This window comes from Solanum pennellii, chromosome 11 (assembly GCF_001406875.1).
Source record: "Solanum pennellii chromosome 11, SPENNV200".
NCBI lineage: Eukaryota > Viridiplantae > Streptophyta > Magnoliopsida > Solanales > Solanaceae > Solanum > Solanum pennellii.
In genome coordinates this window covers 4,417,538-4,432,518 of record NC_028647.1, presented here as the reverse complement: position 1 = coordinate 4,432,518, position 14,981 = coordinate 4,417,538, and the positions used below count along the sequence as shown (strand labels likewise).

Below are 14,981 nucleotides of genomic sequence, written 5' to 3'. Positions count from 1 at the left end.
ATACAATTTGCCATGTTGTTGCTGAAAAACTCCTGTCCTTATTTCTCCTGCAAATAATATTTTTAAAAAAAATTAAAATATAAAAAATATTATAAGTAATTATTGAAAAAAATAGACGAATAAAATAATTAAAAGGGATAATGTACAAGTAACCCTTCAACCTATGCCCGAAATCTCAGAGACACACTTATACTATACTAAGGTCCTATTACCGCCCTGAACTTATTTTATTAGTAATTTTTTATCCCTTTTTGGCCTACGTGACACTATCTTGTAGGCCCAACATTGATTGACTTTTTTTTCAAGCTAGTGCCACGTAAGCCGAAAATGGTAGAAAATTACATATAAAATAAGTTCAGGGGGGTAATAGGACCTTAGTATAGTATAAGTGTGTCTCTGGAATTTCGGGCATAGGTTGAGGGGTTACTTGTACATTATCCCTAATTAAAAAGAATATTATAAATAATTACCTATTTACATGGGCAAAAAACCAATCTTTTCTAAAATCACTAACACCAACTTTGTACACTAAATCTCCATTAGGGTATAAATCAGTGTAACGATTCCATAAACCATATTGTCTAAACCTGTAATTAGCAACATATCATAACAATCAAGTTAGAAAAAAAAGACAGTTCGATACACGAAACATGTCCCAGTTCACTTTAGATAGATATAAACAGTTTACGTAATGAAAATATTAGTGACTGATCAGACTCGTAATACTTACTTATGTATAGTAGTGTTAGTGTACAAATAATTTTGAAGACCAGGCAATGGATCAGGTATAAAAAATTCATTAGCAGTTCTATCTGGAAAACCAATTTCCCATAGTGGTGGACCATTTCTTGGAACTTCAAATATAATTTGACCTAAGTTTGTGTCCTTTCCTACAAAAAATAAATTATATAATTTAGAAATTTTATTATATTATAGTAAAAAATATATATATACGTGTCACATAAAGTGAAACAGATAAAATACCTTGTGTAACGGTTATATAAGAAGAGAATTTGTAATCTCCCATAACTCCAGGGACCCAAGAATATACACCATAAATTCCAGGTCTAACATTATTTATTTTGAAATTACCAGAATCATCAGTTTGAGTCCAAAATTGATAACCCTGTCAATAATAATAAATAAATAAAACAACATAATTAATTAAAAATGTAACAATATATTCAAGTCACTATATAATAAAATGAATTATAGACCAAAAAAAAAAATATTTACATTATATTACCTTGGTTTCACTTTGCCAAGATCCAACAAGTCCAGGTTTAGCAAGTCCAATATATGCATTTAATGCAGGAAAAACATCTACATTTATATACCTAAAAAGAATTTTTTTATTATTAGTTATAAATAATTTAATTAACTTATATACACTGATAATATAATAAATATTGTTATATAAATTAAGTCGTTCTTTATATTGTTCGTATATACATGTTAAACTTTATTTTAGTTAAGTTATTCACTAATTATATGATAACTAAGAATTTTTAAAAAAATAATTACCAGTCATGAACCATTAATTGACCACTAACTGAGCCACGTTGATTTGCATGAAGATAATCTTTTGATGCAGGAAAATCATAAGGCCATTTTTTTGTTTCTTCATTCATCTGCAAAAATTAACAAATTATTAGTTTTCATACATAGAATTTAATTATTTTTATAAAAAAGATTAATTAAGTAAACTTAAAAATTATTAATTAATTAAGGAAAAATTACGCGGATAAGCAAACTTATACTATTTAATTACTCATCATAGCTATACTTTGCTATATTTACCACTCGCGACTAACATTATACATTACTTACGTGGGCTGACTTCGAGTTTGTGTAATTAGTCATGTTTGTATATGTATAATTCGCCAGGATATACAAATAAATATGTATAATATATAGTTTTTTAGCCTACATACATATACAATTCACCTCTTTCCCACTCTCTCCCAGTCTCGCTCGACTCTCTCCTCCCTCTCCCAATCTCTCTTGCCATATATACAATTATACGTGTATAATATATAATTATCTAACCAATATACATATACAATTCACCTTTCTACCACTCTTTTTCCCCTCTCTCTCTCTCCTCTCTCCCAGTCTCGCTCACCTCTCTCCTCCAAATAATATGTAGCTACAAATTGGAATTATCAAACTATAGCAATATAGAATAGTTAATTATTTTTAAGTGGCTGTAAGCGAAAGTTTCCCTTTTAAATTAATTAATTACCTGTCTTTTAGCATCTTCCCAAAGTATGGTATGATCATTAGAAGAATCTGAATTAACATAGAAAAATACAGGCCCAAAAACTTTAGTCCATGCTTCTCCATTTGTTAATGAAACTCCTAATTGTGGCCCAGCATAATGCCCACTGAAAAATATCTGTAGAAAAAAAAAAGTAAATTTATCAAATATTTCTAAATATTCATAATTTAATTTACAAAATGTATTTTTAACACATCTATCATCGAAAATCTCGTATTTCTGAGAGGACTAGTGATCGAAACTTGAAAACTCACTCCTTTTAAGTAATAATATATGTGTATCGCTTTTCATAGAGTTTAACTTCTATTCATTAATTATTATAATTAACTATAGTATATCCAATGTAATTCTATAAGTGAAGTATAGGAAGGATAGATCGATGTATGCAGATCTCATCTCTACCTTTTTGAGTTACATTAGAGAGGCTGTTTTTTATGAAGTAATATCAAAACAGGATTGAAAAAAAATAATAACGATATCAGAACAACAAGATGAACACAAAGCAAAGTTTCATATTTATATAATACGAACGTTGACAAAGTAAAAGATTGTTATACTGTCATTGTATATAAGTTTCATATTTTCGACAAGAATGTTCACTCCTTTTTAGTGGAACTAGTATAAAATATTTACAATATAAAAGCTTGATATACTATCGACGTATACAATTTAAACACATTTTTATCATTATATATATATATATAAGATAATTATAGCTAAAAAGATATATATATACTTACAGCCATAGATGTTGGACCAACATGAGAGGTAAGATCTTGCTTCATAGGTCCACCATTACAATATTCATAACTTGGTGAAATTACCCAAAACCCCATGTGTGGAGTATCACTTATCCACCCATGAACTTTAATATTTCTAATCTCATCTGTATATTGGTACTTGTCATCAACCTAAAAGATTTAAAAAAATACTTTTAAAAATTTACGAAACATTTAACTTATATATATTGACAGTTTAAAAATAACGCTATTCATATAAAACATTATCATATTAGACTTGATGCAAAATAAAGATTATATTTCAAAAATTTTGTTAATTTGTATACACTGATAGTAAAAAATGCTATTTTGAATATTTTATTAACTTGTGTTACATTGATTATACAAATAACTGTTCATATAAAACTTTATCATATCAGACTTGACAGAGAAAATGACTTTTCCGAACATTTTATATTATAAGTGTACAAAACTTAAGTTCGATAAAATATTGTCACCTCATTTTTGAGTCTAGGGTTGGATGGATTTGTAATTTTAACAGCTTCTCTATAATCTAGTGTTTGACCACTTGCACGATCCTCTTCTGTTGGCATTATCCTTTGTCTATCGTCTGATATTGCCATAAAATGAAACCTAATAATAAAAATTAGAAGAAAAAAATATCATACACAAAGTCAATATCCAATATAGTAATTGCCTTTTAACTTACATTCGAATTATCGGAAAAATAAAATAAAAATTGTTTGTAAAAACATTTATGATAATCTAACGTTTTTAGAAAACGTTAATCGTTATAATGAAATTGTTACAAAAGATTGTTATGAAGAGACAATCCTCAATATTTCAAGTATAGTCAAACCTCTTCATATAACAACAATGTTTGTTTGAATATTTTTTTAATTGATATAATAAATATTGTTATATAAATTAATATAACATAACATGAAAAAAATAGATTTCAAAAGTTTGAATAAACTTACAGTGATTTGCTGAGCTTAATAGCAATTCTAGCTTCATCCAAATTTACAGCTGGCCATCCTTTTAAATGTTGAAATATTCCATACGAATAAAATCCAGAACTCCCACGTAGCATCACATACCTATATATTTATTTTTATAAAAAAAATTTCATATAATTCAAGACAGTTCAGTACACAAAGCATTCAGCGTTATAATGCAGAATTCAAGAAAAGGTCACACTCAAAAGGGTATGATGTCTGGTCACACGAAGACAACTTTACAGTTGCTCCGAGACTCCCGACCCTTCTTTTTCCATATAATTTCAATATATATTATATTATAAAATCTCACCTTTTGTCAATATTTAGAGGAGGATTGTTACCATTCAAAGGATTATATAATTTTTGGAAAGAAACTTCAACTTTGTTAGCATCTTGTGCTATCACACTAAATTTTGATGCTAAAAGCCTGCCAAAAAAAAATCAAGAAAAAATGTACATAATTAATTTTGAAAATGTAATTAAACAGAAGAAAATAAATTAAATTAATTTAAAAAATAATTAAAAATCTTACGTGTCAAATTTACCATTCCACATAGTATCCCAATATCTGCATGAGTTGTAATTAATAAATCAAATAAATTAATTTAATTAATTACCACATTTATTAATCTAAAATTATTAAAAAAAATTAACTTACCCTCTTTGTGTTTCTGGTAAAGGTTCAAGGAGATTATCAATACCATTATATTTAACTCCAAAAATAGAACCAGTAGGATTAGTTAAAGAAAGTTGAACAATGCCATTATCAATTACCACCTGATAAAAATAAGTTCATAAAAAAAATAAAAAAAAATTAGCTCATAAGGTAAAAAAAAAAAATCGTTTAACTATCGTAATAATATATAAAGTACTGAAATAATCGAACAGAAAGAACAAATAAAGAGATTTTTTTTTTACGTATCGATTTGTGACCGTTAGTGTCACGGGAGGAGAAACTTGTTGCAATTTGGGATTCTCTTTGGCTGAAGTATTGCTGTAATTTAATTACAAGACGAAATTAAAAAAATAAATTTATGTGTATATAACATAATAAATAGAAAAATATTTTTTATCGTTAATTATAATTATTTTTTATAGTACGTACCGATTGTCATGATGGTGCACACTTGAACCATTGACAAGCAAGAAAAATTGGAAAATAATAGCAAAGCAATACAAAACTCTTTTGTTTTGCATTTTGAAACCCATTTTTCAACACTGCAATTAATAGAAAAAAAAAATATCAATGTTAGAGAATATCCAAAAAATATTATCGTATATCATTCATGCATGCATGCAAAAAAACAACAATAGTTTTAAAATATGAATTTCAGCTCTGTATTGAATATGAAATCATCTTTATTGAATAACGTTTTACCCTCAACAAAACCCCAACGAGGTCCGATTATCGGGTGGAAAAAAAATCATATAAAGGACAATATAGAGAATTATTCACTTTAACCATCTATATAAACATGATTTATTTTTTCAGGTGACATTACAAAGAATTACCTATTATTGTAAATCAACTAAATCAAGGGTATGAAGTATGACTAGAATAATCGAAGAATAACTATATTGTGCTTACAGAAAATAACACTATGTATATAAATTGAAAACAACTTTTTAAAAGATGTATACTAAAGTTTTGAACATTTTATTTTCGCTATTGATTATTTAATTCATATGATATACAAAATTTATACATTGTAGTTTAAAAGTTAAACAAAACCCAATAATGTTGAGGAAAAAAAAAGAGAATGAAAAGTTTGTGAACCTTGAGACAAAACAAGAAGTTATATTTTCTAAATTCTAAGGAGAAGAATTACAAAATAATTAGTAAAAAAAATAAGTACAATTTCTATGGGTATATATAGGAGCTTACTTGTCCTTAATATATATAATTAATAAATTGTTTAGTCACACTACGGACATATTCCTTATTTAATTTCTCCTTATTTAATTTAAGGTAATATGGAAAGTTTAATAATTATTTTTTAAACTCAAATGGAAAGTTGAACTTTATTTTTTAATTTATTTTTTTACGAAAACCGCAGAAAAATAGCTTACCATAAATGTCAATTTTACCATTAAAATTCAAAAATTTAAAAATTATATAAAAGTACTATAAAGATACAATTTTTTTTATATTAATTTGATAAAAAAAATACATTTTAAAATATTAATCAAAGTAAAAATAATTTAACTCTTCATAAGTAAAACATGACAACTAATTTGAGACGGTGAGAATATTATAAGGCAAGGAATTCGTAGAACAAAGAAAAACTCAGTTACTTCTTTGAATAATAATCATAAGAAAATAATTACACTAAACAAGGAAACATTTGTTCTATTAATTTATCTTTCTTAATTTTTTCTCTTTTTTTTCTTTACCCAACATATATAGTACTTTATATAGTTCCCAAAAATACAATATAGACAAATTTAGTTCCGAGCAACGAAAAGTTGATTTAATCAGAGATTTTAAATTTGAATAATGTGAACGAAAATTTCTCAGTATCACATGTATGCTTTCAAATATTTAGTCATCTTATTCGATGATAATTCAAATTAGTCAAACATGATAATCTAAACAGACGGAATAACTTTCATAATCATTTTAATTTGAGCGGTTCAAGATTAGTAGATTAAGAAATAAAAACCAACTTTTTTTCTGTATAATTCAAAAATTTCGCAGTTCAATATCATCTAAAAGTTTGAGTCAATCATGAATTCCTTCAAAACTAATTGTTTTCATCCGAAGGACCTTCGAGACGAATATAATCATACATAAGTCCTCTAAAAGGCCTATCACCTCTACTTTGTGTGAGATACATAATATTTGTACCAAAACCAAGGAGAGAGCCAGGAACATTTATAGTATATAGTCTGTATATTCCATGTATACCATGTCTTGCTATCGCGTTATCCTTCCCTATCAACCCTGTCGAATAGTGAGGAGCATCGATTTCTGGATCATTGAATCGAACCTAAAACGTTGGAACAAATTAAAAGATGCAATTATAAGTCGATAAAAGCCTATGTCATGATGTTTCGAATTTCATGACAATGACTATTTTTCAATCACGAGACCAAAAAGTGGCTATTTGTTAGTCATAAATAAAATGATTCAGAAATATTATTTGTACATACTTGCAATTCAGCTTCATGTGCTGAGGCCAATGCTAGTTGAAGAGTATAGTTTGATGATTGATCAACATCTTCAAGATCAAATAGAACTTGCCATGTTGTAGGTGCATAAGTCTTGTTCCCATCATCACTATATATATCACAGAAGTCATAATCAAGATTCTATATAAAGTGAGTTTTTGATACGACAAAAGTCATTTTCTAGTGTTTGGTTATGAAAAATTATTTTTTAGACTTTTCAAAAATATTGTAGGATACGTAATGGATCATATAAAAATATTCCTTTTTCGAGGATCTAATATACAGGTGCGACAACATTTTTGAAGAATCTGAGCGACATAGGATAATAGATGCTAAAGCATGTAAAGATGTAAAATATATCTATGATAATAAAACTATGTTGTTCAGACTCCACAAAAATATCACCGGCTACATGTCAGATCGTACAAATTTGGAGGATCTAATATACAGGTGCGACAACATTTTTAGAGAGTCCGAACAACATAACTACATTACATAAAAAGATGCTAAATAAAGGGTGTAAAGGAGTTGTGAACATACTTGTAAAAATATCTATTGAGATGAGCAAAGAACCAATCTGTTTGATAGTTACTAAATCCAATAGTAAACACCAAATCATCATCAGGGTATATCTCTGTATACCTATCCCATAATCCATATTGCCTATACCTGAAAAAACCAACAAATCACATTTCTCAACAACAATAACATATCCAGTGTAATAGTGTACGTAGACCTTACATATACCTTGTGTTAGGTAGAGAGGATGTTTCCGACCCTCAAATTACATTTCTCAACAACAATAACATATCTAGTATATAGTAGAGTCTACGTAGACCTTACGCATACCTTGTGTAAGGTAGAGAGGTTGTTTCCGACCCTCAAGTTACATTTCTCAACAACAATAACATATCTAGTATAGTAGAGTCTACGTAGACCTTACACATACCTTGTGTTAGGTAGAGAGGTTGTTCCTGACCCTCAGCTCAAGAAACCAATATGAAAATGACACAAAAGTTAGATATTTAAATGGATTTTTTCTAACCTTTCTTGATTATGTACAACATATAATTGGTTCAAGAGTTTTGGTTGTGCATCAGGGATGAAAAATTCAGCAGCTGTTCTATCAGGAGTTCCAATTTCCCACAATGTTGGACCATTTCTTGGAGCATAATACATAAGAGTTTCTAACCTTTTTCTTGATCCTGTTTTATTGATTAAACATATTAGATATGTAGAAAGAATTCAATATTACTTATAATCAAGCAATAAAAAATTCAATAGATACAAAGATCATAGAAAGGGAGTCTTGGAGCAACAGTAAAATTTGAGACGTGGGATCAACTTGCACATCAAGACAAGCAACTTACATCATGACACCCTTTAGGTATGGCCCCACCATGACCTTACATGAATACGAGTTGCTTCGTGCACCAAGCAGACTTTTTTTAGGTACTAATTAGATTTGAACCCATCTTTTGAAAGCATTGAATTTAAATCATCACGAACTCTAATTTTCACCTATGTTGCTAGGAACTCTCCAAAAATGATGTCTCACCGTGTCAGATTCTCCAAAAAATGTACTACTTTTGAAGGATTCGGTATGCAATCAATGTAAATATACCGGACTTTAAGATATCACCTCACTATTTGATGTAAATGGAAGAGTAGATATAACATTACTCCCTCCTTTTTGATTTACCAACATTGAGAAGCTTAAGACATATTTAACCCACAAGTTTTTTTTAAAAAAAATCATTTTTTTCTTAAACTTCGTGTCAATTCAAACATAGAATGTAAGACGTAGTTCCTGACCTGGGGCGACAATAATGTACGGATCGTACATGTAATCTCCAACAAATCCAGGCACCCAAGCATATAAACTATAGTTCCCTGGAATAATATTCTTGATCAAGAAATAACCCTCACTATCTGTTTGAGTCCAAAATTGATAAGCCTAAAGAACAAAGACACAAAATGGTTAATTTTACAAGTACCAATTCACAAAAATGACCTAAAATAGATAACAATTTGCAAAAATAGCCCAAAATAGAGATAGCAATTTGCAAAAACTAACCTTATTTTCTAATTGCCAAGATCCAACATTTCCTGGAGCAGCCAGTCCAACAAAAGCTGAGTTTGCAATCATAGGACTTTTGTTAACGTATCTACAAAAAAGGGCCAAAATTTTTATTAACAAATCACTCATTTTCTTTAACATAAAAGGGGCAAATTTTATGGTATATGTACCTATCTCGAACGAGCAATCTGCCACTTACAAGACCACGTTGATCAGCTCGAGCATAATCCTCCGAGAGAGGGAAATTATACGGCCAATTTTCAGTCTCAACGAGCATTTGTTCTTTTGCATCGGTCCAAAGTGTGAGAGTGTCTGGCTCATCAGGTGAAAGCGAGTTCATGTAGACAAAAACAGGGCCAAAAACTTTTTTCCAGGGCTCTCCATTTCTAAATTTTAGTCCCAATACTTCTCCAGCATAATGTGTACTAAAAAACATCTGTTACATATTTTAATAATAATTGTGAGTACTCGATAAATAATCCGGTCAATGGAATGACCATGAGTATCTGACCATTTATCAAAGAATGACTCTGATTGGCAAAGGTTGATCTATTGATTGGTCAAGTCATATACATTGACCAAATAAGAAGATATGGCATTAAGAGAGTTAAGGTACATCATCATGGACTCACATTTAGGCCAGCCACGAGCTAGTTGAACACAAGAGCCCATGACATCACAACATCCCATAAATTTAGGCCGGTATGAGTCTGTTGATGTGATGTGAACATATTTTAACTTACGTATATAAGCTATTAGGTACTTACATTTAGATTTACTGGGCCGGTATGAGAAGTAAGGTCTTGTTTGACGGGCCCACCCGTTCTGAACTCATCGGACGGGGTAATCATCCAAAACCCGATTCGCGGTGTCTGGCTGATCCATCCATGGACCCGGTTATCCTTGTTTTCACAAGAATATTGATATTTGTCATCAACCTAAAACATATACATAAAATTTTAAGAGAACAAGAACAAAATAATCACGGTCTTGCGTACTTCGACCATCTAGTATACAAAATATACATATATATTCATTTATTATAGTATATATATTGTGTATATTTCAATCATTAAACTAGTAGGTCGAATCGTATATATATTTGTAACTTCATAATTTATTATGAAATTTACCTCTCCTTTTATGAAAGAATTGTTTGGGTTTGTAAGAAGAACAGCTTCTTTATAATCAAGTTTTTGGCCCACTTCACGATCATGGGCCGTTGGCATAATCCTTTGTCTTTCATCTGAAATTGCCATATATTGGAACCTGGCCCAACAATGAAAATTATCAACTTTAATTTATTTTTTTTTAAAGAAAAATTATAAATCATAACCCCACATCCCTGTAGTGGGGGCATCCCGTGTTAGCAGGGTTTGGCGAAGGCCTCACCCTGCTATGAGTGTGATGTAGACCGTCTATCCTAATGAAAGAATTGAAGGTGTAGCTACATTGACTCCAGTTCAGGGTGGTCATTTGAACACATATCATCGAAAAATTTATATTGTGCATATAAAAAATAATATACAAGTCAAAAATAACTTTTTATAAGAGATATATACTAAAGTTTTAAGCATTTTTAATTCCTAACTTCGAAACTGATAACTGCTTTCACTACTCGAACGTGACCAAATAGAATTTTAACAATATGATAAGGAAATATATACATACAATGTTTCCTTGAGCTTGAAGACAATTCTTCCTTGGTAAACATCAATATTTGGCCATCCTTCTAAACGTTCCAAAATTCCATAACAATAAAATCCAGAAATTCCTCTTAATATTATAAACCTACAAAAAATTAGGTGAAAATCAAATATTACATATCTTAAATAAATTGTAAAAGCTTAATCAAAACAATAATTAAATAAAAGATTAGGAAAAAAATTAGCACCTTTTGTCAATATTCATGGAAAGTTGTTTGGAATCTAAAGAATCCCAAGTCCTTGTGAATGAAAGCTCCACTTGATTTTCATCTTCCATAATAACCTTAAAATTTGTTGCACGAAGTCTGTATATATTTTATCGTTAACAAATCGTCTCATATTTTTTTCTTTCACTAATTAAAGAAGTTGTAATGTGAAATGAATTGACAAAATGCATCATAATAAAAAGATATGAGCTTATCATAATTACGTTTGAATCCACTTCCATGCAACTCGATTAATTTTATTTTACTCTTTCCCAATAAAATTTAAGATTCAAAATTTGTAGAAATAAAATTATATATATATATATATATATAATATCGACAAAAAGAAAACTTACTTGTCAAAAATCCCTTTTTCTTCTGGTTTGTTCCAAACAAGATCCCAATACCTAATTTTATTTTCAAGTATACAAAGTTAATTGAATATTATGACTAAGAAAAAAATATTTTAAATGAAATAAATAAAAGATTAAAAAATAAAAACTTACCCTCTGTTATCATCTTTATTTCCATTTTCCAATAAATTATCAATTTCATTATATTGTATTCCAGTTACCATTCCACCAGGAATAGAAAAAGTAATATTAAATATTCCATTATCCACCGCAACCTTCAAAAGAAAAAAATAAATAAGAATATCAATCAATCTTTTACATTTCGACTTATTTTGCTTGGATTTTTGAAAAATATCGTTAAATATGTATAAAATCCTTTAAAAGTATATTAATATATTTTTGAAAAATCTACATAAATACGATAATATTTTTGAAAAATATGTACAACATAAAAAGATTTAAAAAGAGGGAAAAAAAGATTTTACATAATCATCATCCAGTCTTAAAATTTGTACTGGTGGAAAATCTTGCTGGTCTTGTTGACTATTTTTCTTTGATACATTCCTGCAAAACAAATACCAAAAAGAAAAAAAGAAACACAAAATTAAGAACCAAGTAATAAAAAACCTTAAAAGTGGTCGCGACACTGTCAAAAAATGTGATACAGTGAATGAGGTTATTTTTTTCTTAATTAGAAATTCTAAATTCGAGTCTCAGACTCTCAGTATACAAAATACTTTGGTAGAAAATGGTTCCCCCAAATGCGATCCTATCAGTGCAAATTCAAAATAATCGAACTCCAATATAGATATCAAATATCAAATAGCAAATCCTAACAAAAATGATCACAACAAAATATGATAAGATGAATGAGATATTTCTAGCTTTGATCAAGAATATCAAATTCAAACTCTGAATAAAAAACACATCCCAACTACCCCACCACCCCACCTCAATTGGTAATGATATAATTATATAAAATAATTTTTATTTATATACCACACACATTAAATTTAAAAAAAAACTTATTTTTTAAGAAAATATTTTTCGTTTTCACAATATAGAGTCACAAGTACCAAAGAAAAGTTACTAGTTTCCTTATTCACGGGTCTCATTTTACTTCTACCACTTTCTTCTTTGTCTTTTAATCAAAAACCACCTGGCTGTGTTGATTGAATATACCCCTAAATCAGTAACAGAGTCGAAATTTTTATTCTAATAAATTAAAATACTTAACGAAAAGCAAATATGAAAACAAAATTAAAGAAATTTAATATAAAATATTCATATTTTTTAAAATTTATATATATCATGTAATTTTTCAACGAACAGAATTATTTTCTAAAAAGATTTTTTTTCTTCCCTTTTAAATGTTTTTAAAAAAAGATATGTTCACGAGATCATATTGTGTGGTGTGAAAAGTAAAATAAAAAGATAGGAATTTGGATGAATCTTTTTCATTAATGGAAAGTTGACAAAGTTAGTTCATATGAGAACGAAAGAATATGTGTGATGTATAATGGCAAATTCGTAGAGCATTTTTTGTTTTTTCCATCACATATAAACTTTTGACATGTGTCATTCACTCGATTTTTAAAATTATTTCTAACAACATACTTTCATATAATTTTATAAGTAAAATCTAAATAGCATAAAGCACATACGGTTTTTACCTCTATTTTTATACTATAGAATAGTTATTTCTAAAAGAAAATTAACTCAAAAAAATCTTTTTCTGGAACTTCTTTGAAAAAATCAGTATGGATTGAACCACAAATAAGGAGAAGAAAATGAAGAGTATTTATAAAGGTATGTAAACTCCCAAAAATATTTTTTCAAAGAAAAAATGTTATCACCATTCTAACTTTTGAGTTGAGATTAATGGCTTAATGATAAATGAAGCAGGATAAAATTTTAAAAAACACAATGAAAATTTCACCAAAACCAAAAAAATGATCATTTCAGTGTTTTATTTTTTCATCTGTCTAAAGTCTTGATAACAAAATTATAAAATTTTTATATTAATAAAGTAATTGATGTTCGTCAACTAATTCAAACACCATAATTATATAAAAAACACGCACAAAAAAAAATATCAGCTCAACTAAGACAACAGCAAACATTAAACATACAAAAAAATCTTAGTTAATTCTAAAATTAAATGCTGGTCAAATAACAGAACACTAATTAAAATTAAAGTAAATAAAAGTAAAGAACACTTAACTGTTTTTTTAAAGAAGATTCAGCCAGCAAAAATAGTTGAAGCAAAATTCCCAGTAATCCAAGAACAAAGCTCCATTCTTTCTTCATTTCTCTCACCTTCTAAACAAAATTTACACAAATAAAAATCATATATATATATAAACATTATTTATAAAAGAATCATTTTCTCGTATACAACGAAAAAATGAAATACTAAGAAGAAAAAGATTCTATTATATATAAATATATATATAATAAGACAATGCATATACCTCTTGTGTTGTGTAAATAATGTGAAGAATGGAAGAAAAAGAAGAAGCAAAATATTTTTCAAAAAATAAAATAAAATAATTTTGTTTTTTTTGTCTTGTTTTTTTTACTAGGAGTGGGGTGGGGTGGGTGGGTAGGAAGAAGTATATATGAAAGATTTAGTGTGAAATCCAAAAGAGTAGTAAAAGCGTTACAACTTACAAGATTTGTTTTGAGAGTAAAATTAGAGCTCATTTCTTGGGTTTATATAGAGATAATAATTTTTGAATGTATTTAATGTGATAATTTGTGTTATATATAGTATTTCACGTGTATTATGTGTTTACTTGTTTAATTTTAAATATAAGTTTAACTAATGTAAATTCGAAATTGAAAATGTTAATTGAAATCAAAATAAGTCCTTCTGGATTGGTTTTAAAAATTGATTTTAAATCAAAAATAACAAATCAAACTTAAATGACTTTTAAGTAAAAAAAATAAAAAGTTCAGAAGACTATTTTCGACTTTTGACTTATTTTAAGTCATTTTAAACTTATTTTAACTCTTAGCATTAAAATACTATTTTTCAAATCATTTTCTAAGATATTATTTAATAGGGAATAGTTTTGTAAAATACTTATATCATTAATTATTTTCTTAATGAATGTCCAGTCAAACTGTGACAAGCAAAAGTGAATAAAGAGAGTATTTTTATATTTGAAAAATATTTTCAGTCTCCAAAAGTCAAAAACAAACGTACTCAAAATATGTTTGACCAACTTTTTAAATTAATTTAAATACCCTTTAACTAAATGACACATTTATGCATTGTCTTAAATTTACTTATGTTTTAATTGTTTATTTCCATTTAGATTTTCTTCTCTTAGAAGACTATCCCCAACTTTCCTACCCCGTTATCATTAATTTAGCTTCACATTGGGTAAAACTTAGCTAAGTATTTTAGAGAACGCATTTTTAATTGGGAATTTATT

The 14,981-nt window shown here is 28.1% G+C and overlaps 2 protein-coding genes across 2 annotated transcripts; both read right to left on the bottom strand.

Moving 5' to 3' along the window:
- Positions 1-466: 466 nt before the first annotated feature.
- LOC107003579 (rhamnogalacturonate lyase-like) lies at positions 467-5,231 on the bottom strand. The gene is made up of 14 exons (XM_027912652.1): positions 5,128-5,231; positions 4,941-5,016; positions 4,681-4,799; positions 4,555-4,590; positions 4,333-4,449; positions 4,002-4,121; positions 3,519-3,654; positions 3,022-3,192; positions 2,246-2,398; positions 1,525-1,631; positions 1,247-1,337; positions 985-1,126; positions 731-890; positions 467-587 (listed from the first exon to the last, which is right to left on the bottom strand). The coding sequence occupies exons 1-14, from the start codon at positions 5,229-5,231 to the stop codon at positions 467-469; spliced, it is 1,653 nt and encodes a 550-aa protein (XP_027768453.1).
- A 1,470-nt stretch (positions 5,232-6,701) lies between these two features.
- On the bottom strand, positions 6,702-13,925 carry LOC107003447 (rhamnogalacturonate lyase B-like). Its single transcript, XM_027912835.1, has 15 exons — positions 13,763-13,925; positions 12,024-12,102; positions 11,692-11,813; positions 11,542-11,592; positions 11,168-11,284; positions 10,945-11,064; positions 10,407-10,542; positions 10,041-10,211; positions 9,444-9,709; positions 9,271-9,361; positions 9,009-9,150; positions 8,239-8,398; positions 7,734-7,862; positions 7,176-7,302; positions 6,702-7,012 (listed from the first exon to the last, which is right to left on the bottom strand). Exons 1-15 carry the CDS (start codon positions 13,846-13,848, stop codon positions 6,767-6,769), a joined length of 2,043 nt encoding a protein of 680 aa, XP_027768636.1. The 5' UTR covers positions 13,849-13,925; the 3' UTR covers positions 6,702-6,766.
- Positions 13,926-14,981: the final 1,056 nt, after the last annotated feature.

Excerpts from the sequence above, each read along its gene's own strand:
- LOC107003579 (XM_027912652.1), bottom strand. The coding sequence starts at position 5,231 with ATGGGTTTCAAAATGCAAAACAAAAGAGTTTTGTATTGCTTTGCTATT. Across the intron at positions 5,017-5,127 it reads GTGCACCATCATGACAATCG|CAATACTTCAGCCAAAGAGA; the intron begins GTACGTACTATA and ends ATTAAATTACAG. Across the intron at positions 1,338-1,524 it reads CAATTAATGGTTCATGACTG|GTATATAAATGTAGATGTTT; the intron begins GTAATTATTTTT and ends AATTCTTTTTAG.
- LOC107003447 (XM_027912835.1), bottom strand. The coding sequence starts at position 13,848 with ATGAAGAAAGAATGGAGCTTTGTTCTTGGATTACTGGGAATTTTGCTT. Across the intron at positions 9,710-10,040 it reads CCGGCCCAGTAAATCTAAAT|ATGTTTTTTAGTACACATTA; the intron begins GTAAGTACCTAA and ends AATATGTAACAG. Across the intron at positions 9,151-9,270 it reads CTTGGCAATTAGAAAATAAG|GCTTATCAATTTTGGACTCA; the intron begins GTTAGTTTTTGC and ends TTTGTTCTTTAG.